General features: G+C 41.8%; 2 protein-coding genes across 7 annotated transcripts in view; both read left to right on the top strand.

Moving 5' to 3' along the window:
* The first annotated feature begins 325 nt into the window (after positions 1–325).
* On the top strand, positions 326–3,704 carry LOC114794453 (calcitonin gene-related peptide). Of its 4 annotated transcripts, none has more exons than XM_028987010.1 (5): positions 326–448; positions 974–1,065; positions 1,442–1,579; positions 2,993–3,172; positions 3,277–3,704. In XM_028987010.1, exons 2-4 carry the CDS (start codon positions 980–982, stop codon positions 3,150–3,152), a joined length of 384 nt encoding a protein of 127 aa, XP_028842843.1. In that variant the 5' UTR covers positions 326–448; positions 974–979; the 3' UTR covers positions 3,153–3,172; positions 3,277–3,704. The 4 variants fall into 4 exon arrangements, with proteins under 4 accessions (XP_028842843.1, XP_028842842.1, XP_028842839.1 ...); XM_028987009.1 differs by having other exon boundaries at positions 2,990–3,172; XM_028987006.1 differs by lacking the exons at positions 2,993–3,172; positions 3,277–3,704 and adding an exon at positions 2,076–2,374.
* A 4,047-nt stretch (positions 3,705–7,751) lies between these two features.
* The window catches only part of insc (INSC spindle orientation adaptor protein), a 38,564-nt gene continuing 23,135 nt past the window's right edge, over positions 7,752–23,180 (top strand). The window contains exons 1-3 of one of the 3 annotated variants that reach the window (XM_028987728.1): positions 14,025–14,356; positions 14,604–14,698; positions 20,732–20,820. In XM_028987728.1, the coding sequence (XP_028843561.1) occupies positions 20,750–20,820 (71 nt within the window). In that variant the 5' untranslated portion in view covers positions 14,025–14,356; positions 14,604–14,698; positions 20,732–20,749. Of the gene's footprint in view, positions 8,128–14,024; positions 14,357–14,603; positions 14,699–20,731; positions 20,821–23,180 lie in introns of those variants that run through there. The other 2 variants (XM_028987726.1, XM_028987727.1) reach the window with 2 other exon arrangements.

Below are 23,180 nucleotides of genomic sequence, written 5' to 3'. Positions count from 1 at the left end.
CTGTGACTTTTACTTGGTATATGAAAAAATTTATTTGTGCATCAGTTTTTGTAAGTCTATGAAACATTTATGGCCAGGGATTGTTAGAATGGCCATTGCATCTCTTCTTTAATGTCGTCCATGCAAATTCAATTTTTTTTTTGTGAATGGGGCACACTTGTAGGATGAGAAATGACGTCATTACCAGGCTGTAGTCTTTAGTATTGTGCCAGAACCTTGAAGTTGCTTTTCATTGGCTGACTGGATCATGTGAGTGGGACGATTGGCTGGTGGCAGATAATTAAACACCTACTCAGTCAATGGCAAACCCTAGTGCTGGGTATATAGGGTTGTGCATTGTAGCTGCACACAGCAGAATCAAGAATTGGTCTTGAAGTTGTAGTTGTCAGTTTATGAAGATTTAGCTGGTAACCAAATTTGTACATTTTTGTGCTAAAAGACCCTGAAGGTACGTTGAGACTTTTTTTCTTGTCCTGTTGTTGCAGGTGTGCAGGCCTGGGGACCTGAGATGCTTTTAATTGGATTGAGGAGACAGAGGGCCATGAGTGGTGAAAGTGACAAGAGGAGGGGGGGTCCCCCCCCCCACCCCCCCCGGCAGCAGGGCGGCAACTCATTACACTAATGCACCGGTTCTGAGGGGGCAGGGGTGGCCGGTGGATGTGACGAGAGAGGCTGTGCAGTCTTAAGCAGGGGGTTACTCACACTGTGTGGTGTGCAGATCTGCTCGATGTGTTCCCTCCAAACCTTGATGGGCGCGATGTAAAGGTTCCTGACATTGAAAGATCAGTGCGGATGTGACATCGATCATTGAATAAGAACAGAGAGCTTTAAATCGGAGTTTAGCCTACAGGAAATTGGTTTTGGTAGCAACACAGGGCAAGGGATTATTATTATTGATGCTTAAATTGTTCTACAAAAAGTATTGATGGTATAGATCTCTAGAATGAACTTTTTTTCTGTTGTTATGCCACAGGGAACCATGTTCATGCTGAAGATCTCTGCATTTCTCGTTTCCTCGGCTCTAGTCATCTGTCAGATGTGCAGCTCACAAGCTGCCTCTGTTAGGTAAGATAACTTGAGAATATTTATACATTTCTCTACATTAAGGTCTATGTTTAGTCTTCTGAATGCAATAGTATTCAAGTAATATTTTTTATGGTTATGATAGACTGGTTTTAAAATCTTTTGGTGTTTTTAAAAAAAGAATTGAAAATAGATGTTTGAGATTAGTCTTCTGAATGCATTTTTGTGGTTTAATGGACATGTCCTTTAGTGGTTTTAGATTAACACTTTAACATTTTAAGGCTTGGGTTAAATTTATTAATTTTATAAATTTTTCTCAAGCTTTAGTCTCTTTACTGAGAAGACACACACACACACATCATTCACAGCACATTACTGCTGATCTTGACTGTGCTCATGGTGGATATATGTCCTCTAGACCGACAGGGTTTGAATCAGTGACTGACCACGTCACGTTCTCAGACCATCAGCTCCGCAGGTTACTTAACGCTATGGTCAAGGAGTTTGTGCAGATGAGCGCTGAGGAGCTGGAGCAGCAGGCAAGCGAAGGAAACAGGTACACATCTCCTCGAAGCGTCTTCAGTCCTTACTGCCTTTACCCTGAACCCAGTGCAGACAAGCCCCTCTAGTCCCACTGCAGACTGATACTGACAACATGGGTATGTGCAATAAACAGTAGCGTAATCCTTGTAGATGACTTTTTTTTAATCACTTTACATGCATGAGCCAGATATCCTACCAGGTGAATGGCCATCAAACCCTGCCTGCCTCCGAAATGCAGATGAATTATTAACAGCATGATTAATCAGTTTAATCATTAATCTACAGCTGTGCATGATATCAGGATGATTTTAACGTCAACTGTGTGTCTGCAACTGCGACAGCGGGCGCATGATATTTTAAACACGAGAACGGCATGAGCCAGTCTGAAAGACGCTTCATGCGTTCCTAGAGCTGTCTGGATGCATGAAGGACGGTGTCTTGATGTGGGGATCTCTTGGCATGATCTCGGCATGCTGCTCCTTTGCATGTTGTGTCTCTCTTCCTAATAGCCAAGACAGGCCGATGGCCAAGCGCTGTTCCAACCTCAGCACCTGTGTGCTGGGAAAGCTGTCCCAGGAGCTGCACAAATTACAAACGTTCCCGCGCACAGACGTGGGAGCGGGCACACCCGGGAAGAAGCGCAGCCCGCCCGAGAGCGACCGCTATGCCAGCTATGAGGAGACGCTGGACGGAATTTGAAGCCCTGGCATCTGCCCGTGTCCTCCTCCTTTTCTCCTTTTTTCAGTGGTCTTGGTGCATGTGGACATTGCCTGCCTGACTGACTTCAGACCCCCTGCTCCTCCTTCCTTCACCTTTTCTTTCTTTTTCAATCCCTTTTTAGTTTAACGGTGAATGCTTTTGGCAAATGAATGACAGTCATATTGTTTATTGTCACTACAGCACACGGTCCAATTGATCAATAACGAATGGTTCTTGTTGTGTTTTTTTTTTTTTTTTTTTTTTTAGTTGGTTTAATAAACTTATTTTTGTATCAGGAAGCATTTTTATTGTTAATCTGTTTTTTTTTAATAATTAGTTACTTGCCAAAATTAAGAAAAAATATATGTGATTGTTAAAAAATCTAAGTGCTTTATAAATAAATGCGTTTATAAAGAAATGCTTTATAAGAAATTAGACCACTTTAGTTTTAATGGACAAACTATACCAGTCTTCATTTATGAAGGTAAGATTTCTGACCACTTAAAGATATAAAAATGTGTTAACTATATCAATATTTATTATTATTATTATTATTATTATTAGAATTACAATTATTAAACATGTATGTGTATAATGGAATGTATATCATTATACTTTCCCTCATGAAAAAGCCTATTGCTCTGTATGTATATAGATATATATGTGCTTGTGTGAGAGTGTGTGTTTGAGTGTGTTTCCAATTGACTCTGGTTTGTTTGTGAAGCAGCATCACAGCACAGAAGAGGGCGTGTAACACGGCCACCTGCGTCACACACCGGCTGGCTGATTTCCTAAGCCGGTCAGGTGGGATTGGGAACAGCAACTTTGTCCCCACCAACGTGGGTGCTAAGGCATTTGGACGACGGAGAAGAACCAGCCAGATGTAACCGTTTGGTCAGCTCTCAGAGTGAGAATCTAATGATGTCACTTACAAACACATTTATACACATACACATATGTGCACATATTTCACTTACAATCACATTTCATGTGAGTTGTTTATATCTGCAGAGCTGCTTTCTTACCATGACGACTTCACGCCCACCCAGGGACAAGAAGAAGATGAAAAAGAATCACCTCTTCCTTTTTTCATCCAAAGACAAACTCTGCTTCTAATTTACCATACGTTCTCCTGATAACCACATTTAGGCAAAAGAAATAAGAAAACAAGGCACTTTTGTTAAGTATACTACTAGAATCTGAAAATATTGAACAAAGTTATCTGTAATTATTTTTTTTATATGAAATTTATTTGAAATAAAAAACAAGAACAGCAGTGGCTTTTTCCTAGCACTGAGACCATCTGTAGAAATAATAAATCTCACAATGTCGTGCCTCTGTGCTCCATGCATCTACTACTGGTGTGTCACACCTATATATCAGCCATGGCAGAAGGCGCAACACCATAAGAGCGACAATAAGCACCGGTGCCAATCCAATGCCCCACCCACACAGCCAGGATGTGATCTAGAGATACCAGGAATTGTCTGCAATAAACAGGGGCCGGAAGGAATGCTTCATGTACAATACCAGACACATTATCATGCATGTAAAAGCAACAAGACGTATCCAATAGTTTGCAATATCAGGCATTTTAACATGCTTACCATATAAAACGCTTTTGCCTTCAAAGTTTAATAAAGGGTCCAAAAAAAAAAAAAACAACTTCTGAAATCATTGAAAGGTTGATAATGTTTAAAAGCCTGCTCGCTTACTAATGTTGTGCAGTGTAGTTTAAGTAATATAAAATACTGAATATTCACAATGATTCTTTTTTTTTAAGTCAGCACAGTCTTTTTTCAGAAGTGCATAGATTCTGATATAAACTGTCCTTTATGACAGTTTGTTCACCAAACGTGACAAACTGTCACATGATTCCATCCATGTGACCGGGAGCAACACGGAGATGAGGTAACGTGACTCCTATAAATTGGCAAGATGGCCACTGCCAGCCGCTCAGTCATTGATTGCCATCTGTCAACTCAACTCCTTCTCAACTCACCTCCAACCAGTAAGACTTATCCTGATCAGACTTATACTTCTCAACTGCTCCCTCTCATCCTGCCCTGTCCCCAATTCAACCTATAATGTTGGCTCTCGTTCGCATATTAAACCGGAGGAAATTTACCTGCCACTCGTACCGGGCTTTCTCGTTGTGTCCAACATGCGCTCACGTTCTGGTCCCTCGCCGGGACCGTGACACAAACTTCCCACAGTAATATCCTATGTGCGCAAAAGGCCGCTCATCAAACAGCTATTGGAGCTGATCAGTCTGAACGGTGAGTTCATGAGTATATTGTCATGTTTATCCCACAACAGAACAATTTTTTTTGTCAGAAAATGTTATTTTATTTATTTATGTACATTGTACATTGTAAATGAAGATAGTGTTACGCCTACAGTATTAAACATGGTCCATCTTGGCTAAAAAGCGAATTCATGTTGAGAACGCAGAACAATTAAAAAATACTGCTATTGAACTTTAAATGCTAGAATTTTGTATTAATGAAATATGTGGGCTTTTTCACCCCCATATGCTAGCCATTTAAATGTATATATGTTTTCACGTTATGGACAATATCAAGTTTTTCAGTGTAACTGTACTTGTTACTGGGCCTTTGGTACAATTTTTGTCAGTCATCACACCAGACACTGATATGGGATTATTATAGAATCAAAATGAAAATAAAGTGAGTTGCCGAATCATGGATGCTGGGACACCCCCAGGTTTGATGCGTGCTGTTACATCCTGGTGTTTTGGGGTGTTTTTCTTCTGTGATTGTGTTGTGTTCCAGGGTGATTGGCAGTTGAGCCTACATGTTTCTGCTGAGGACGGCCAGTATTAAAGGGTCCTTGGTTTTCTATTTCTGGGCTGAGTTTACCGTGCCATCCACCCCACCCGCCTCCCAAGCATTTCCTGTTTGCATCACTTCCGGTTTCCCTACGATGCAACATGTTGTGTTTATTTGTTTTTCTCCTTTTTCCCATTTTTGTTTGTCGTTATTGTAATTTGTAATTTGTTTCATATTGTTACGTCCTTTACAGAGGACCAGTGCAGCTGGTGGGCCTTCCTCTTAGCAGGGAAGTCAGTGGGGAGGCCAGGCTATTGTAATTCCAAACCAACTGCCAGTAAAAGTTGGCAAAGCACAGGAATTATTGCAATTGCCTAGTTGTGATAATATGGTTGAATTAAATTACTAGAATCAATTTATAATCACTGCTACAACCAACCTATCCTCCATCATGTGACAATGCATCACAGGACGTAAAGGTCAAAGTTGATATGATGACTTTAACCCAGGGGTACCCAGCCTTTTTTCACTCAAGATCAACTTTTCAGGTTGGCTGTGTGCTGAGATACACCTGTTCAAATAAGGAGCCATTACTCTTTAGCTATTACTCTACTATTACTCAAGTTATTGCCTTTCTACATAGTTCTTTCAACTTCATCGTCCTTGAAAAAATGTCTTGTTTTTAGCAAGAACGTGACACGTTTTATACAATAAAATGCTATTGTACAAATGCTATATTGTATCGGCTTGACTGTTGTGCGGTCACAGCCCTATTAGGCTGGGCCGATCAGGACCCTTCAAAAGAGAAGTAGCACATCAAACACACTGTCTTGTGGGATTCTGAACTAGGCTGTATCAATGTTATGCTAGGTGCATTTTGTTTTGCTTCTGTGTGTTTTGCCCATTGAGTCGTGTATTATGTTCACTTATGCATTCAACACTTCCGCTGTGATGGTGCTTAGGTCCCCATGGTGATATATGCACCCAAACATTTCTGACAAGTACTACTTAAATAGCATTTATTCATGTACAAAATGACATTTTGTTGTCTTCAAAATAGTAACAATATGCTCAGCCACGCCTCTTTGAAAGGACATCCAATCCAAAAATTGGGTACATGATGAAAAAAATTACTCAGCCACTTGGGATGCACTGGTTATTTCTTGGTGCCAGTCCCAAATCCAGGTAAATGGGGAGGGTTGATGCATTTGCCATGTCAATTATGTGAACAGCCAAAGCAGTTGATCTGCTGTGGCTGAAAGAAGAAGGACCAGTCACTGCTGATGGATCAAAAATAGGAAATAGAGCAGAAACAGAACATGCATGAATTCAGAACAAATCTGGCACAGGAAATAACAATATTTAGCATTTTAAATGTATTATAATTTTAATCAGGCAAATGTGCAGCTCATGTCTACTTTAGTTTGTGCACTGGTTGAGGATAAAGATATGACACTATTACAGCATCACTCAAGCTGTCTCAAGCACTTCCAGTCAAGTCCTTATTTAAATCGCTCATATTAACATAATAAAATCACAATTTTTGATTGAATGAACATAAAAAAATATTTTTATGATCTTAAAGTAATAACTCACCCAGTAATAACTCCATGAAATCTGTTCAACACACAATTGGATGAAGGTGACAGAGTTCCCTCTGTACCATGAGCCTCACACCTCCAAGATTTTGAGTTCAAATCCCACCTCGAACCTTGTGTGTTCAGAGTTTGCATGCTCTGGCTGTGTTGGTGTGGGGTTCCTCTGGGTTTTTTCTTTTTTGTGTCGTCTCGCTGTCCAATGGCACGTACACAGGCTGATTCTGCGACTGCATTGTCCGTAGGTGTAAGTGAATGACTGAAGTGTGCGTGTGTGTCCTGCAGTCCTGCAAAAGTTCAAATGAAGTCACATGTCATTAGTGTTAAAGTCTGCAAGTCTAGTAATCAAATCTATGACCTGAGTCCAAGTCACTCAAGTAGTATTGAGGGAGTTTGAAGTTCTCTTTCTCCTGGCATCTCCAGTGTCCAGACATTCGACTGTTTGTCTCTGCAGAAACATTTTTTTCATATCTGGAAGGATTTTGTGGTCTCTACACCCCCTTCTTTTCCTCTTGGCCTGCATGTCTGTCTGTCTGTCTGGGATAGAATTCACTCTGGATTTAGCCCCATTTTTGTGTTTGTAATAGTGAACAACTGGAAGGTATTTGATCGATTTAGCTGGCAAGGAGATGAGCTTGAAACCAACTGAACCAAGTAAGAACTGAAACCTCACATGACCAGTGTGTCTAAACCCCCTAAAATCATTGTTAGATGGAGTCAATGATGAAAAAATGCAGTGATCATCTTAAAACACATTCTTTTTTTCTGATTTTATTTTGTGTGCCTCTATTTTCATGTAAGGAAGAACACTATTGCCAAAAGGAATGCAACTTCCTAATTTGTTCACACATTTATTTGCTCAAATCTTTTATTTATCTGTTCTGTTTTTTAGACGCATGTGGTCCAGAAATACTGCCATTGCATATATACTGGTACTTGTACACAGAGGTAACGTTCTGCCATATGGCTTTCTGTATGTCTCCCCCCAACCCATCCAACTTTCCTCTCTTCCTCTCCCCAAATGGCCCCCACATTCCCACATCTGTGTCTCAGCCCCTTATTTACTTATGTGTTCTGCCTCTTTTTTGTGGGCCTTGGAAAAAAGCTGTCTACCTTTTTCAGCTGGCAGTGAGGCCCGGGATCTGATGAAGCCTACAATTACGCTTTAACATAATCGGTCAGCATGCAATTACATGCCTGACCACAGAATCTCTCCAAAAAGCACAGCCTTTAGTGTTCATGTGGTACAGACAGAAATAGAATAGTTTCTTCCAGTCTGTCTGGACTGTGGCCCAGTCTGAAACTATGCTGAGCTGCGTGGCCGAGGGAGAGAGAGCTCGGACGTCCCACAAAGGTTGAAGCAGCTGAAGTGGAAGCTCGGGACAGCGAAGGAGAAGGAAGAAGTGAAGAGGTGAGCTACGCTTTGTCCTGAATCAGCACCCATGGAATCTCAGAGGTCATCTTAACCGCCTGAAGTAAGTCAAGCAGGCGCTCACTCTCTCTTCATTTTCTGTAAGGAATTTCATTTTATCTACCTCCTATCCCACTTTCAGCTGATGGCCTGCATTAGCTTGGTGTGTCCTTGTTGCACCTGTCAGGATGTTATAGAAGGAAGGAATTATGAGTAATGCTTATCGGTAACGTTGCCATTTCAACATTAAACACTTCACAGTTGCGACTGCTTTGGTGCTGTATGAGAAAATTGCAAGTAGAAGATAGAATGGTTCTGAATGTGCTGACTTCAGAATCCTTCATAACCACTGATGACAGAAAAGAGATCATTTGGCCTCAGATGGAAGGAGGACTAGTCATAATGACAGAGTTGCAGGGAATCATCATTGGCTTGTAAAGTACTGGACTGTCTTCAGCACACCGATTCCTCAGGGTAAAGAAGCTTCTGTTTACTACATTTTCTTGACTGAATTCAGGTAGGATATCTATAAGTTGAGCCATGAAGTTACTTGGGGCAATAAGTTTTTGTCATGGAACGGTGTGGCTTGGCATGAAAACTGGACGCATTCACAAGACTCATAATAAGAGCATAATATACAGTACAGTATACAAAGACATACAAACAGATATAATGACCAGACTAAACACAATGGGACTGCTTTATAAATGTAACTTAAAGTGAACACAATCAGGAATTAGGACCACAACTTAGACACTATAAAACTCAGAACCAGCACACAGAGCTGGAGCACCCCCAAAAGTCAGAACCATGAACGTTTTTTGTTTATTAAATTGAACTTACTATTTAAGTGAATAAAGTTTTGTAGAATCTCCTGTCCAATAAATATTTCCATATAATTCTATGGACAGGAGATATTAGATTATTTTTGTTTAAATTAGTTTGAAGTAATAGTATAAATGTATAGTAATATTCTTCTCACTCATGGTAGAGCACCTGTGGGTGAGCCATGACAGGCGCCCGGGGAGCAGTGTGTGGGGACGGTGCTTTGCTCAGTGGCACTTTGGCGGCTGAGGATTCAAATCGGCAATTTTATGATTATGGGTCCGCTTCCTTACTCGCTAGGCAACCACTGCCCCTTAAATACAATATGCAATGTAAATTACAGTAATAATCCTGTTAATTTATAGCATTTTGAAGAAATGACAGGTGAAGTAAATCTTTTTCTACAACTCAAAAGTGTAGGTCACTTTGAGGAAGACTCCGTTTATTACTCCGACATTATGGGTGAATGGGTGAAAAATTGAGAGATGAGAGGAAGAAAGCATAAAGAGGAAGAGTGAAATCATTGTTAAATTAGTCGAAAATTGACATTATTTCTGTTCTCATTTGCATATTAACACAATGTGTCTCAAGAAATTTGGAGACGTTTAGAGCACGTTAAAAAATTTGTGCTGTGTGCTGATTGGATTAGACAATACCCTGGTTTATAGAAAATTGAAATAAACAACGACAGCCGCTCAATCCCCACTAGGCTGGCCGAGATGATTGAAGGAGTGGGAAGAGCTGTTGGCACTAGACTGTGCGTATTGATCACAGATTGGACAACATCACTGTGACTATGAATTGCAAATTGGATATAATTTCAGAGAAAGTCACAGCTCTACACAGAATGTTGGCTGAGCACCAGTGCGGATGGAAATGTACAGATTTCCCGCCTGGAAACCCCAAACAGCCCTACCTATCTGCTTTTGGCTTCCCCTAATCAGCACTGACCTTGGCGTTGACTGCCCCCCGTAGATCAAGGGCTCTGTGCATTCTTCGCCTTCATTCGAAGAACATCCAACGCATCTGTCAACTTCATACCCCCAGCATGGACGGGCGGGTCTGTTGAACAGGGCCTTCAGTGGCTGCAGGACCGGATGGCTGTTTTGTCTATGCTGGACTAGCCCCACCTCCCCATTCCCCTCCCCTGTTGTGAATTACTTTTTATGTTGTGTCATGACCATGTGCTTATGTTGCTGACATGTTTTTTTCAGTTCCTACAATGTAAGTGAAAGTGAAAGTGAAGTGATTGTCACACGTGATACACAGTTGCACAGCACACAGTGCAAATTTGTCCTCTGCATTTAACCCATCACCCTGAGTGAGCAGTGGGCAGCCATGACAGGCGCCCGGGGAGCAGTGTGTGGGGACGGTGCTTTGCTCAGTGGCACCTCAGTGGTACCTTGGCAGATCGGGATTCGAACCAGCAACCTTCTGATTACGGGGCCGCTTCCTTAACCACTAGGCCACCACTGCCCCACTCCCTAGTGGAGTACAGTTTTTTAATTCTACTTCTCTCTCCCCATGTGATCCTGTTTTCTCTGTTCTTCTCATATCACTCATATCTTCTTGACCTGTCTACCCTCATATGTGATGTTTGTATTTACATTTACATTTTACATTTTACATTTTCAGCATTTATCAGACGCCCTTATCCAGAGCGACTTACAATCAGTAGTTACAGGGACAGTCTCCCTGGAGCTATTTAGGGTTAAGTGTCTTGCTCAGGGACACAATGATAGTAAGTGGGATTTGAACCCGGGTCTATCATGATATCATATCATATCATATCATATCTAGCAAACCTCCTGAACCCAGTCTGAGGTCTCCTTAAAACATGCACAGCATGCAATCAGTCAGTGGCAGGCGGAGCTGGTAGTCATGAAGCTCCTCCCACACCAGCAACCAAAATAAATCACATGCACACAGACACAGAGACACAAACACAAGTGGAAGCATACAGCCTGACAACACGGGAAGTAACAAACATTTCACACAGTTCATAATAATCATATTGCACATGCATCAAATAATACATATAAACATTTAGTTTATTTCTTCCCAAATCTATGCATAAATAATTTTGCATAACTACCAATAATCCCCCTCTATCTCAAAGCTCTTTGGTAGACTCGTAGCTCTGTTATCTTGTTTAGCCATAGGGGGAAGGAGTGCCAGTCAGAGTGGGGGGTACGTATCACAGAGTCCCAGGGGTGTCAGGATGCCAGTCACAGACATACCATAAACCCAAGGTTGTTTGCCAAAATAGAGGTTCCTCATGATGTGATGAGGATCATGGACAGTTCAAAGGGCCCTTAAATAATGATAGTTACACTCATGGCTGGTCATCTGGGAGAGCAGACCAAGGCCGAGTCAGCCCCCCACCTATGAGAAGACACCCAAGAGACAGGGTTGGAGTTTCACCCAGTCCCAAATGGAGGACAAGCAGCACCACCAGAATGACTGAGGTTGCAGGCCTTTTTAGGCCCAGATATGGTGAACGTGACTTTCACCAATGGCTGGGGCTTGTATCAATGGCGGTCCATGACACACACCCATACATCTCACCCTTGATTTTTTTGGGTCATGTGGTTTTCCAGCATGGTTTGCAGCCTGATCGAAGGAACATAGAGAATGTACAATAATGGCAAGTCCCTCATTCTCCATCAAAAGTCAGAACCTTTGTAGGGTCATGATTATACTACAGGCACTACAGGTGGCCTGTCTGAACCATCTAATGGGTAAGAACATCCTGTTTGAAGGGTCAGTGGACTGTAAAAATTCTTTTGACTATTTAAGAGAACAATTGCCTTACCCCCCCCCACTGTGGCCTTACCAGTCTGCCATATAAAGTGCTCACAGATGCCTCTAGTGAAGTTGTCAGTGCCATGCAGGCCCAGGAGAGAGAGGAACACGTGGTTGCCTATGCTAGTCAATCCCTGAAACCTCTGTTGAAACAGATTTGGTGGTCCACATTTGACGACGTATGGCCATCAACAGTGACCCAACAGGCAGACGGGCATTTGGGCAGATGGATTTGTGCAGATGGATTTGGAGTTACCCCCCCCCTTAATTGGGACATTATGACTAGAGATAGTAAACGTCAAGCAAAACCCAATTACCTATCGCATCTGCTTGAGGGGGATGCTGTGGTGGACAGTGGCACACCCATACACCTTCAACAGATCCTCATTTCAAAATGATCAAACTCAACTGTGGGCATCACAACAGCACTGACTCAGCATGTCAGAGATCTGCAGGAGGCAGATGCCGATATTCAGGCTGTGCTGTAGTGGATGAACACATGCCAGAGACCATCATAGTCATGGTTGAGAGGGTCGTCTTGTAACCTGAGGAGACTGTGGGCAGAGTTCCACCATCTGGTGTTGCACAATGGATTGTTCTTCCCTCTCCGTAGACAGGCTCATGCTCCATACCTAAGCTGCTTCTTTTTGTTATGTGCTTCTTGTTGTTCACAAATTGTTAAAAAATTGTGTGCTTTACCTAAGACTGCACAAAAAATGGCACCTTTTGAGGATTCATGGTCTGCCTGAGTGGTTGCAGTGCGACCAGGGTCACTAATTTAAAACAGACATGGTACAAAGCCTCTGTCGTGTACTGGAAATCACAAAAACCTAGACCACACCCTTCAATCTAAAATCAAATGGAATGATGATTGCTCAGCTTGCAAAGACACACTTGGACTGTGGATGTGAATGGGATGAGGTTGCATTTGTGAAACAGGTGGTATTTGCTTATAACACACCCTTACTCATGTGCAATAGGCGGGGGTCCCAGTGGATGTGCTGGTTCCCACCCCTGCCTTGCGAGGTGGGTGCTATGGTGGGGTTTAACAATACTGTGGAGAGCTGCTTAAAGCTAACCAGGCAATGGAAATGGACTTATCATGTCAGGCAGGTCTTGGACTTACTTGGACTGGCTTGACGTACTGCATTGTCAATCCACTGAACTGCATTGAACAACAGCAGGTGGTGCATAGAGTTCACGTGCCACTGCAACCCCGAATATTTGATTTATTAAAATTATGAAGTGAGCTCAGGGGGGATGGGGCTTGGTGCGCAGGAGTGAGACAGCAGGTGAGTGAGACTGGGAGCGGGAGTCTTTATTAAGTTCCAAGAGCGATAGTCAGGTATGTGGGCATCTGGACTGTCAGAGGTTGTTGCTAAGTGGACAGTATCCAGGATGGCTGCCCAAGCATTATGCTGGATATGTATGGAGCACGGTAGATCACATTTTGAGGGAATCATTGGTGTTTTACTCACATTCAGTTTCCCCTGCTTTCCTTTGTCAGACAAGACTAAAAAATAGCTGGCGTTTAACATCCTCCCACATTTGGGACCATGGTGAGTTCAACTGAGTGGCAACCAGAGTTGTGCCTGTAGGCCAGATGAGCCTCAGCCCAACATTTTTTGCTCCCTGGCCTGCATACAGCATGGACTTATATGGTTTAGAAATGGTAGGTGGTCGGCACAAGTAAAAAAGTGAATTCCTGATCTCTATTTTCATATTTGACTGGATTTAGTGCCAAAATGTACTCATTGCTCTGACGAATGAGATGTTGACGAGAGTCCCTGTTTTCCGTGTTGGGTGTATATTACACCTATAATAAATCAGACCGCAAACATTGCCTTTTCTTTGGATGCACTTATCATCCTTTGCATTTATTTGCTCCCCTTTTTCATCAGCTTTTGTTGATCTGTGCCTTCTGCAATGCCTCTATTATTAACCCACCAAATGGCATGGCACATTGCCATGTTTGAAATGTGTGAGTTCAATTTCCGTGAGTTTTTTCCATCACTGTTTGCTTATCTTGTAGCCCTCACCGCTGACCAGATGTTTTCTCTCGGCTTCGGATGGGAGAAGTAAGCGTAACGAGCGTAACGAAAACACCTAGAACGTTCCTCAGCAATGCTTCGTTCCTCTGGGAGTCATGAGAATCTAGGTCTGGGCTTGATTCTCCAGCTGAAACTCCAGACCCCACCCAGCTTTTAATGATAACCAGCTGAGGGTTCAACTTGGTCTTCCCTTTTCCTCCCTCCCACGTTCTCAAATTTCAAAAAGATGATTTCTGGTCATCACACCAGTCCCTTGTTTCTGTTGTAGCCAGTATGTGAGTGTTTGTGGGTCTCAGCATGTGTGTGTGTGTTCAGTTGCACCAGGACTGGTTGGACCGTGTTAAACTTCAGTCAGCATTTTACCCTTGTGGCATCTGGAGTGAGATCCTCTTACCTGGTCCTGTGTGTTATGGGGTGTCTCCTTCCATCTTATGTATTATTAACAGCCCTGTCTTCAGAGGGTGCAACAGACAGAGTAGCTGCTGGGCAAGTCGTACATCCTCCTGCATGAGCAGAAGACCCTGCTGTGTGTTGCTTGGACTGTGATGCCATGTGCTTTTGTTCAAAATCCTGCTTCTGATGGATGTGGAATTTTCCTTCAGCTTGGAACAGGTAGAGTAAAATCGTATTCCAGGCTACGCTGTGTGGATTCTTTACTGATGCTTCATTGTTGGACATAAACGTTGGTAATTTTATTGGCTGTAAACAATTGTTTGTGTGTGTATGAGAGAGAGTGTGTAGTGAGGGGGCAACTAACCGTGACCCAGCACCGTGTCATTTGTTTAAATACCACATGCAAAATACATGGTAAAAATACTGCTTTAGTCTACCTGACCACATTATCCTTTATCTAATAAAGGTGCTGCTTCTTCCAAATGGAATAGTTGTAAGATGATATAAAAAAAAGGAATGTGGAGATGGACACACAGATCAGCCATAACATTATGATGTGAGGTGAGTGTCACGGTTTATCTTGTTTTGTGTCGACACACTTTCGAAAATCTCCAGATTCTAACTGAGCGTCTGTAGGATGTGCTGGAAAAACAAGTCGAATCCACAGAGGCTCAACCTCAGAATTTAAAGGATTTAAAACTAAGCGTGCTCACTCTTATGTCATCCATTCTTCTGAAGCTCGAGTGTTGTCAGGTGGAGAGTCATGATGAACCTGGGCTTTGGCTTTGTGTGTGCAGAGTTTGCATCATCTCCCCATGTTCCCCAGTTTACATTATATGGATTGGATTCTAAATGATTGTGTGAGTAAATGCGCCCTGGATGAGGCCTGTGACCAATATTCTGGGATGGGCCTAAGAAGCCACAACCCAGATCTGGATAAAGTGGTTATCGAAAGTGAGTGGTAGACCAATATGCTACAATCAACTAATCCAGCCTGTTTCAAGATGCTTTTTGCACTTTTGTATATGTAAATCATTAGCACTACAGTAGCTGCTTCTGCCCTTCATTCTCTATCTGGAGTATTGAGGCAAAGGAGAGAGAAGTGAAAATTTTGACCGATGGAGAGAGCCAGAGAATGGATGTGAAATGGAAAATGTGACTTGGGTTTTGATGATGTGCATTATTGAGTTTTAGATCCATTTCCAGACAAAGGAAATCTACATTTAATGTGTGAGGTCCTGCCTGGTACCACTCCCTCTTCTACCACTGTTTTACATCTCTCTCTCTCTCTCTCTCTCTTTCTTTTTCTCTTTGTATGAATAGATTAATCTTTGAATTGAACTGGATGGAAAAGTTATTATATCAGAATTTTGGTTTATGTAAACTACAAGACCTGTAATGTCTCCTGCTGTGTCTGTACTGCACCTTTTACCACGTATGACAGTTCTTCTGTGTCTGTGGATGGTGAAAGAGGGTTTCATTTTAAAAATAGTGTTGTTGGAATTCCAATAGTGTTGCTAAGTCTGACCCATACTAGCAATTATACATTACATATACATATTGGGATATTGTACCCACAAGTCTAGCTATTGTGAGATATAGAGGAGAACTTATTTTTTTAACTTTCCAAACTCAAAAGATGAAAACTGTTGTGACTCATGCAGTTTCTCACTTTCCATGCTAACCACAATGTGTCTGGAGCTTCGTTCTGAACTCATAAAAAGGTAGAAGGCTCTCATAAAACTTCATGGCCATTTTCAGCACAGTATTGTATAATAACACCACTCTAGCACTGCTGCATTGCTTCTGAAAATGTTGAGGCAGGGATGGAACGCCATGTTATTTAAAAAAAGAATGATGAGAAAGCAGGAAAAACAGAATGTGCGCATGAGGAATTTTTCTTGTGGTTAGATGCTGTAAAGCATGGCCCCAAATCTCCCAGTGGAAAACCTTAATACCGCTGACTTGGTGAAATGACTCTCCGTGACTGCTCAACCTCCCACAGCCAGTCAGACTTATTGCCCTTTCATAGATTAAAACTTGTTATTATGTATTTTACTATCCAACCGATAATTATAGACCACAAAATATTTTTGTGGAGGGGTGCCAGCCCAAAATAACAAAATAACGAGCCCTATCTGAGGAATGAGCTGGATTTAGATGCACTGTATTTATGTGGATGGAGAGACTGTGAGAAAGTGAATCCTTTTGGAAAAGGGATTTTAAATAAATAACAGAAAAAACTTTAAAGAAGCCAAAACATTAGGATGAAATAATGCATGCCAATAAATATGATTTACAAAACCATTGTTAATTAAAAGTTCAGTCTGTAAAATGTACTCTATTTAGTGTTGAATCACAGTGACTCCCCAGGTACCTGGTCCACATGGGCAGCACACGGCTTCATAGAAGGTGGTCCATATCAGCTCCATCTTAATACAGACCCATGAATTCATGTGAAGAGAAAGCGTCAGCAGATTTGTCACTGTAATTAATGTTGTTCTGTGCTATGGTGTGCCTAAGCAGTTTGTGTAATGTGCTGTAGATAATATGCTTGTTTCTAATTGTCTTGTATTTGCTGGTGTAGTCGGAGTCACTGAGTGGTTTTAGAAGCCCAATCTCCAGCCTTGCAGTGTTTCGTTATCTTTGTGTGAGCTGATATATGTAACGGCGATACGTAATTTAATTACAAAAAAATTAGATAATCGTAATCCATTACAGTTACTGAAGGGAAATGTGTAATTAAATCACAGTTTAGTTACATATTTACATATTTATATATAAAACTGGTGTAGTCATCACTAAAGGGTTAAAGTCAGTGTCAGCCATCATAAAGTAAAGGGACAGGCGGCAGTATTTCTATTGCAAATTGAAACCTATCATTCTATTGAAACTAAGATGGAGGACAGGTTGACTATAGTCGTGAGTATATAAGAATTTAATTGAGTCGTATCATTTTACTGTGACACTGCAAGGAGGTGGTCTGCTGGAGAAAATGTCAGAAGCCACAGGCCCGCCAGAAGAACCCTGACCAACCAGGTTACTCACATTATTCAGTGTTCCAGAATGAGGCCTGAAGTCTGAGCTTGTGGTGGCTGTTATTATAATATAATATCTTTATAAAACAAATGCAATTAGTAACAAACCTTTCAAATGGTAATTGAAATTGTTACAGTACTTGTAATTGTAACGAATTACACTGCTTCGCAACATTGGATGTTATTTGGCTCTTGTATCTATATGACTATCATGAGGTTAAGACCTACTTTCAGCCTTACAATGTTGGCGTAAGACAGAAATGCTGAACAAATGCTTTTTTTTTTTTTTTGGTCTTCATTCACTACAGCTGTAAAGAGTTTTCTACAGACTGCAAAACCACTGTTCCACAAAACAATGCACTTCATATACGGATATATATCCTTACATGGACGTTGTCATTTAATGCCAGGGCCCTATTTTTTCAGGTTTCAGGTTTTCCTGTTAGAGGGTGGAGACCTTGTACAGGTGGAGCTGTTTTTTCTGACTCCCTGATTGTCCTTCCCACGGGAACCAGTGGGAGAATAAATGATTGGGATGGATGCTGGGCTGGGGAAGTGCCATGCTGCCTCTGTTCTTCATTTGATCCTGCTTTCTTGAGACTGTTCCTAATGACACTGTGACTTTACGTGGCCTAGCGGGTAAGGAAGTTGATTTGTAAAGGGTTGCGGCTTGTACAAAGTACCATCCCCACACACTACATAAAACGTTTTGTAATAAATAATCTTTAGATGGTATATTCACATATTGTTTCCTCTTCTTTATGCTACAGAGCCAAGAGCCAAGCTTGTGACATTGAAGCTACAGATTTCTTATGTGTTAAAAAATATTAAATATTATAATATTATCTTTGTGTGTAATATGTGTATCATAAATGTGTATAGATCTGTTTCTCAGACTTTTCTTATTGTAAACTCCACCCTACCCCTAAATATAACCTTTTTAAGCATTAAATCTGTTTTTTTGCAATAGTAGTATATTTTTGTATTGATTGCCCAGAAAATGTTTCCACACACAAACCACAGCAAGTTTGAGTTCTTCCACACACCTATGGTTGAGTGTTATTCTGCCCTAAGAGTGACATGGATCAGACAGAGGAGCTCTTTGTTCACACACCTCAACCAAGCACACTTTTAGTGACATGGCCAGGAAGCCAGGGAGTACTCAGCTTTCCCCCGAAAACACAGAAAAAATAAAAGCACACAAGAAACGGTGAGTAATAAGTGCAGCGAAGCCGTCTCCTTTCAACACTCAGAAATGTCCGTCCACCGGGAACAGAGCAGAATACCGTGCTGCACATGGTATGATGCTGGCGATAAGTACTTGGTACTGCAGACCGATAGATGGAATTTGATTGCACTTGACAATCCACTTAAACACAAACCACACTTGGTTATGATGGGATTGCTTGACTGGGCACATTAAGCATTCTCACCTCAATTACTATGGCAATACAGTGAAATGCTGTAATTGTCTTCATTTACTCAGGGTGCATTTGCATTGAACCTTTCCTTCACCTAAGATTAAATTATCTAACTGAAACAAAATCTTTTATAAATCCAAACCTACTGTTTTTAGGACTATTTTTTATTTAACCCACTCCATAAAATATGGACATTTGGATTTTGGACATTTTTGTACTAAACATTTACATTTACATTTTTTTAAACAATGAGAATACTGACCAGAGTCCAATAGTTTCTTCCTTCTTGTCCATAGGCCATTTCATTCATTATTTCCTAGGCATTTTAAAATAACATTGCATTGCTCTGCAGAACAATGGTCCAACAACTGGCAAGGGTATTGATTTTTTTTTAATGGGAAACTGTACTTATTCATATGGACTGTTGAACAGGTATTCCACTCTAAAGAGATTTTAAAAAAAAATCTAATCTTCTCAAACGTCATTACTAACAGTTTTTTAACTTCAGTGGGTTTTCTGAACATAAACTGTCCTGCTCCTCCTTGAACTGTTACCTTATTATGGTGGAGGAGTTTGAGAGCCCTAATGATCCTAGGAGCTATGTTGTCTGGGGCACTAGTAGCCCCTGGTAGGGTCTCCCATGACAAATTGGTGTTAGGTAAAGGGTGAGACAAAGAATGGTTCAGAAGATCTTTCACGGAAGGAAAAACAAAGAGTCTGAGTAGCCGGCTTTGAGGGTTACCGGGGTCCCACCCTGGAGCCAGGCCTCGGGCGGGCCCTGCCCGAACTGGAGACATGGGCTCATCCAACAGTGGACTCACCTCCCGCAGGAGGAACATGAAGGTTTCGGTGCAATGTGGATCGGGTGGCAGACCAAGACAGGAGCTTTGCTGGTCCGATCCCAAGGACAAGGAAACTGGCTATTGGGACACCATTGGGACACGTCACCTCTCTGGCGGGGAAGGAGCTGGAGCTTATGAAAGAGGTTGAACATTGGCTCTGGAACCCAAGTCCTTGAGTAAGGTTGCTGGAGTTGCTCCGGGTGAGAGGTGGAGGGCTGGGGTTGGCTTTTGGCGCTTGTGCACCAAATAACAGCTGAGACTCCCTGGGACGATTGCTAGATAGTGTTCCGACTGGGGACTTCTGCAATGACAGCATGACCTGGAGGGGTGTGATTGGGAGGAACGGCCCACCAGATCTGAACTCCAGTGCTGTTTCGTTATTGGACTTCTGTGCAAGCTGCACTTTGGCCATAACAAACACCATGTTTGAGGATGTCCACCAGTACACTTGGTATCAGGGCAGCCTAGGTCGCAGGTCGATGATTGACTTTGTAGTCATATGTTTTGGACTCTCGGGTGAAGAGAGGAGCGGTTAATCTGATCGTTAATTTGCATCGTGACAGCAAATCATCCGCATAGACAGCATCAATCATATTGCCGTCAACTTTCAAAAAACACATTCAACTTAGGGCAAAAACAAAATACAATTCATATGACGCCGAATCCAATCCTAAATCAAGCGTGCTTTTTTCAAACACAGTAAGAAGTAGTACTTCTATGATAGCTGCAGTGGTGGCCTAGTGGTTAAGGAAGCGGCCCCGTAATCAGAAGGTTGCCGGTTCGAATCCCCATCCGCCAAGGTGCCACTGAGGTGTCACTGAGCAAAGCACCGTCCCCACACACTGCTCCCCGGGCGCCTGTCATGGCTGCCCACTGTTCACTCAGGGTGATGGGTTAAATGCCGAGGACAAATTTCAATGTGTGTGCTGTGCTGCTGTGTATCACATGAGACAATCACTTCACTTTCTTCTTCGTTGTTGTGATATTTTTCTCTGTTTTCACAAAAAGCATACAAAACCTGGTAAAGTGTCTTTTTTTGTTATAAGTCGCTCTTGATAAGGAGGTCTGCCAAATGCCATATATATGTAAATGTAAATTTGCCGAAAAAAAAACTTTTTTTCAGCATTGTTTACTATCAAAATCTCAAAAGATATTATTAAGATAGCAAAAAAAAAAAACCTTTAATAAGGTCTTGCGAGCCTTATCATCCCGCAGGCTGCGAGTTTGATACCCCTGCTGTGGAATAAAGTTGTGAGTGCTTATGAGTCAAACTGACCCCTCCCTCACTTGCAGGTGCTATGCTGAAGAGGAATGGAAAAGAGAGCCATGGCCTCCCCTCAGAGATCAAGACACAGCAGCTCATCCTCCTCAACCACGAAGAGGTGAGGTGAACATTGAGAGGTGCACTCAGGAGAACGTTGGCCTCACAGTTTTGATAGCGGCACAAAGACATGTTGGTGTCTTTACATCTAGGAAAGCTTTTTTTCTCTGCCTGTCAAGCCAGTATGAGGCCAGTAATAATTTCCAGCCAGAGAATAAAATGTGTGTGCGCGTGTGTATTGTGGTCAGCTCTATTTTACACACCCTAAACAATTTTTTATAGACAGTTCCAGTCTCAACACAGTCATTTGATCCCTTGAAAAGTGTGCGAACCAGTGGCGTCTGGTCAACATGAGGCACTGGGTTGCTGCCCTGTTCCAGTTATCCAGATGTGTCATGGTCCTAATTTTCCATATTGTGTGCATCTGAGTATAAATGTGTCACGTTCTTGTCGGTTCACTGGTCATTCCCTGTCTCTGTACGTGCCTTGTGCTGTGTTGTATTAAATCCCCCGTTTTTACCTGCCCTGCCATGTCACCGTAATAAGATGAGAGACGGTGAGTAATAATAAATTGTGGTGGGCAGTAATTAATTGATTATTGCACGTGTTAATTGCACAGCCATGTGTCTTATTGCACAGTCAGTAATGTTTAATTGTGCAGTTTGTGTTGACCCCGTCCTCCTCTGTCCTTCTGTTCCCCCTCCTGCCCCCAGCAAGGAACCGAACATTTGATGGGGTGTGGGACAAAAGAGTTTATTTATCTTTCTAATTATATCGATTTTTATTACTTGGGATACAGATACTTCCTGTATATTGTCAGCAGCTAAGAAGCAATCTGGGATACGGCACTCGACACACCTTCTTTTGGTTTGCAGCTTTCTGCAGCTTTTGTTTCTTTCCCTGTTTGCAAGTGTTGTCACCAAATGTTGTGAACTACTACTTAGGTACAGGACCTAAAACACTGTCCTCAAAAACAAAAGTTGTTTCAGGTGAAGTTTCCGTGGAACAGGTGCTGAACAGTTAGATAGGGGCTACGGGCATTAAATACTGACAGCTTCAATATCTTCACTCCGATCAGAAAGCAAGTATTTATTTTGTCAATGCTATTAACAACACCCAATCATTCCGTATGCTGCACTGTCAATTTTGTATTTTTTTTTTACCACAATCCGTCACTGGTGGGATCTTAAACCATATCCATCCAAAAATGGACATCAGAACACCATCTTTACCATGGAAACCAATTAACAACTGCACCACAACCATTTAAGTTACTAAAAATGTATGTTGCTAAACAAAGATAAAAGAATATTTTTGTATTTAAGTATCTGAAGAATTTAAGATAGATAGATAGATAGATAGATCCTTAGGGAAAGTGCATTTGTATATGGGACAATCCTGGCAGATTATCTTTTATGAACCTATAAGTCTTATTAATATGAATTATGAGCTGCTGTGCTTGGAAGGTCCTTGTTGGAGTCCTGCGTTCAGCTCTTTTTTTTCTGTTGTTTATTCAACAGTGGTGAGAATGACTCATACGGAGTCATATGTGTGTGTGTGTGTGTGTGTGTGCGTGTGTGTTTCCTCTTCTGAAAAAAGACCCCGCCATCCCCCTCCTCCAGCTCAAATCTGCACCTACCCCTAAAGAACAATTAGCATTCCCCACCCAGGCAGCAGCACACCACACATTGGTCCCGACAGGTGTTCCTCTCTCTGCTCTGTCAACCACATCCCTCCGTCTCTCCTTCATGAGTCACGCTGCCTGATCTTGTCCCCTCCCCATGTTCACATGCCGCTCCAGGCCTGTTACTGCGCTTACTGCGGAACCATTAATGCCTTTTCCAGTGTCTTGCCTTTTTCATTCCACTGACTTCTGTGAAGCAGAGCTGCTGTGATGTCATTAAAACAGCAAACAGATGGTCATAAATCACTGGCACACACTAATAATAATCATAATAATATTCAGATAAACACAGAACGGAATGGCACACAGACTTCCATTAACTTTTTTTTTTTTGTCACATCCCGTCACATTCTTGTTGTTCCACATTCTTTCCGTTTTCGTTGCATATTTCAGCTTCTCGCTGCTGTCCAGCCTCATCGCTGCTTGTCCTTTGGTCTTGTGCCAGTTCCTGTGTTGAATTAACTACACCATGTCAGAGAATGTTATGTTCATATGATTCATAATGGGTTCCTGCGTTCTTCTGAATACACTGGTATGAAATTTAGTTCCATATTTTCATGATGCTTATGAATATATAAATACTAGTAGGACCTGTCTTAGTCACTTAAAGGCATACAAAATCTGACTCTAGAGTAAAAATTTTACTATAAGCAATTACAAGCAGTGTCACGGAACAATGGATGTTTTCTACAAAAAAACGGATAGTTATATTCTGAATACATTTGTATTCGATCATT

Source organism: Denticeps clupeoides, chromosome 7 (assembly GCF_900700375.1).
Source record: "Denticeps clupeoides chromosome 7, fDenClu1.1, whole genome shotgun sequence".
Classification (NCBI taxonomy): domain Eukaryota; kingdom Metazoa; phylum Chordata; class Actinopteri; order Clupeiformes; family Denticipitidae; genus Denticeps; species Denticeps clupeoides.
This window is presented reverse-complemented; position numbering and strand designations above follow the sequence as displayed.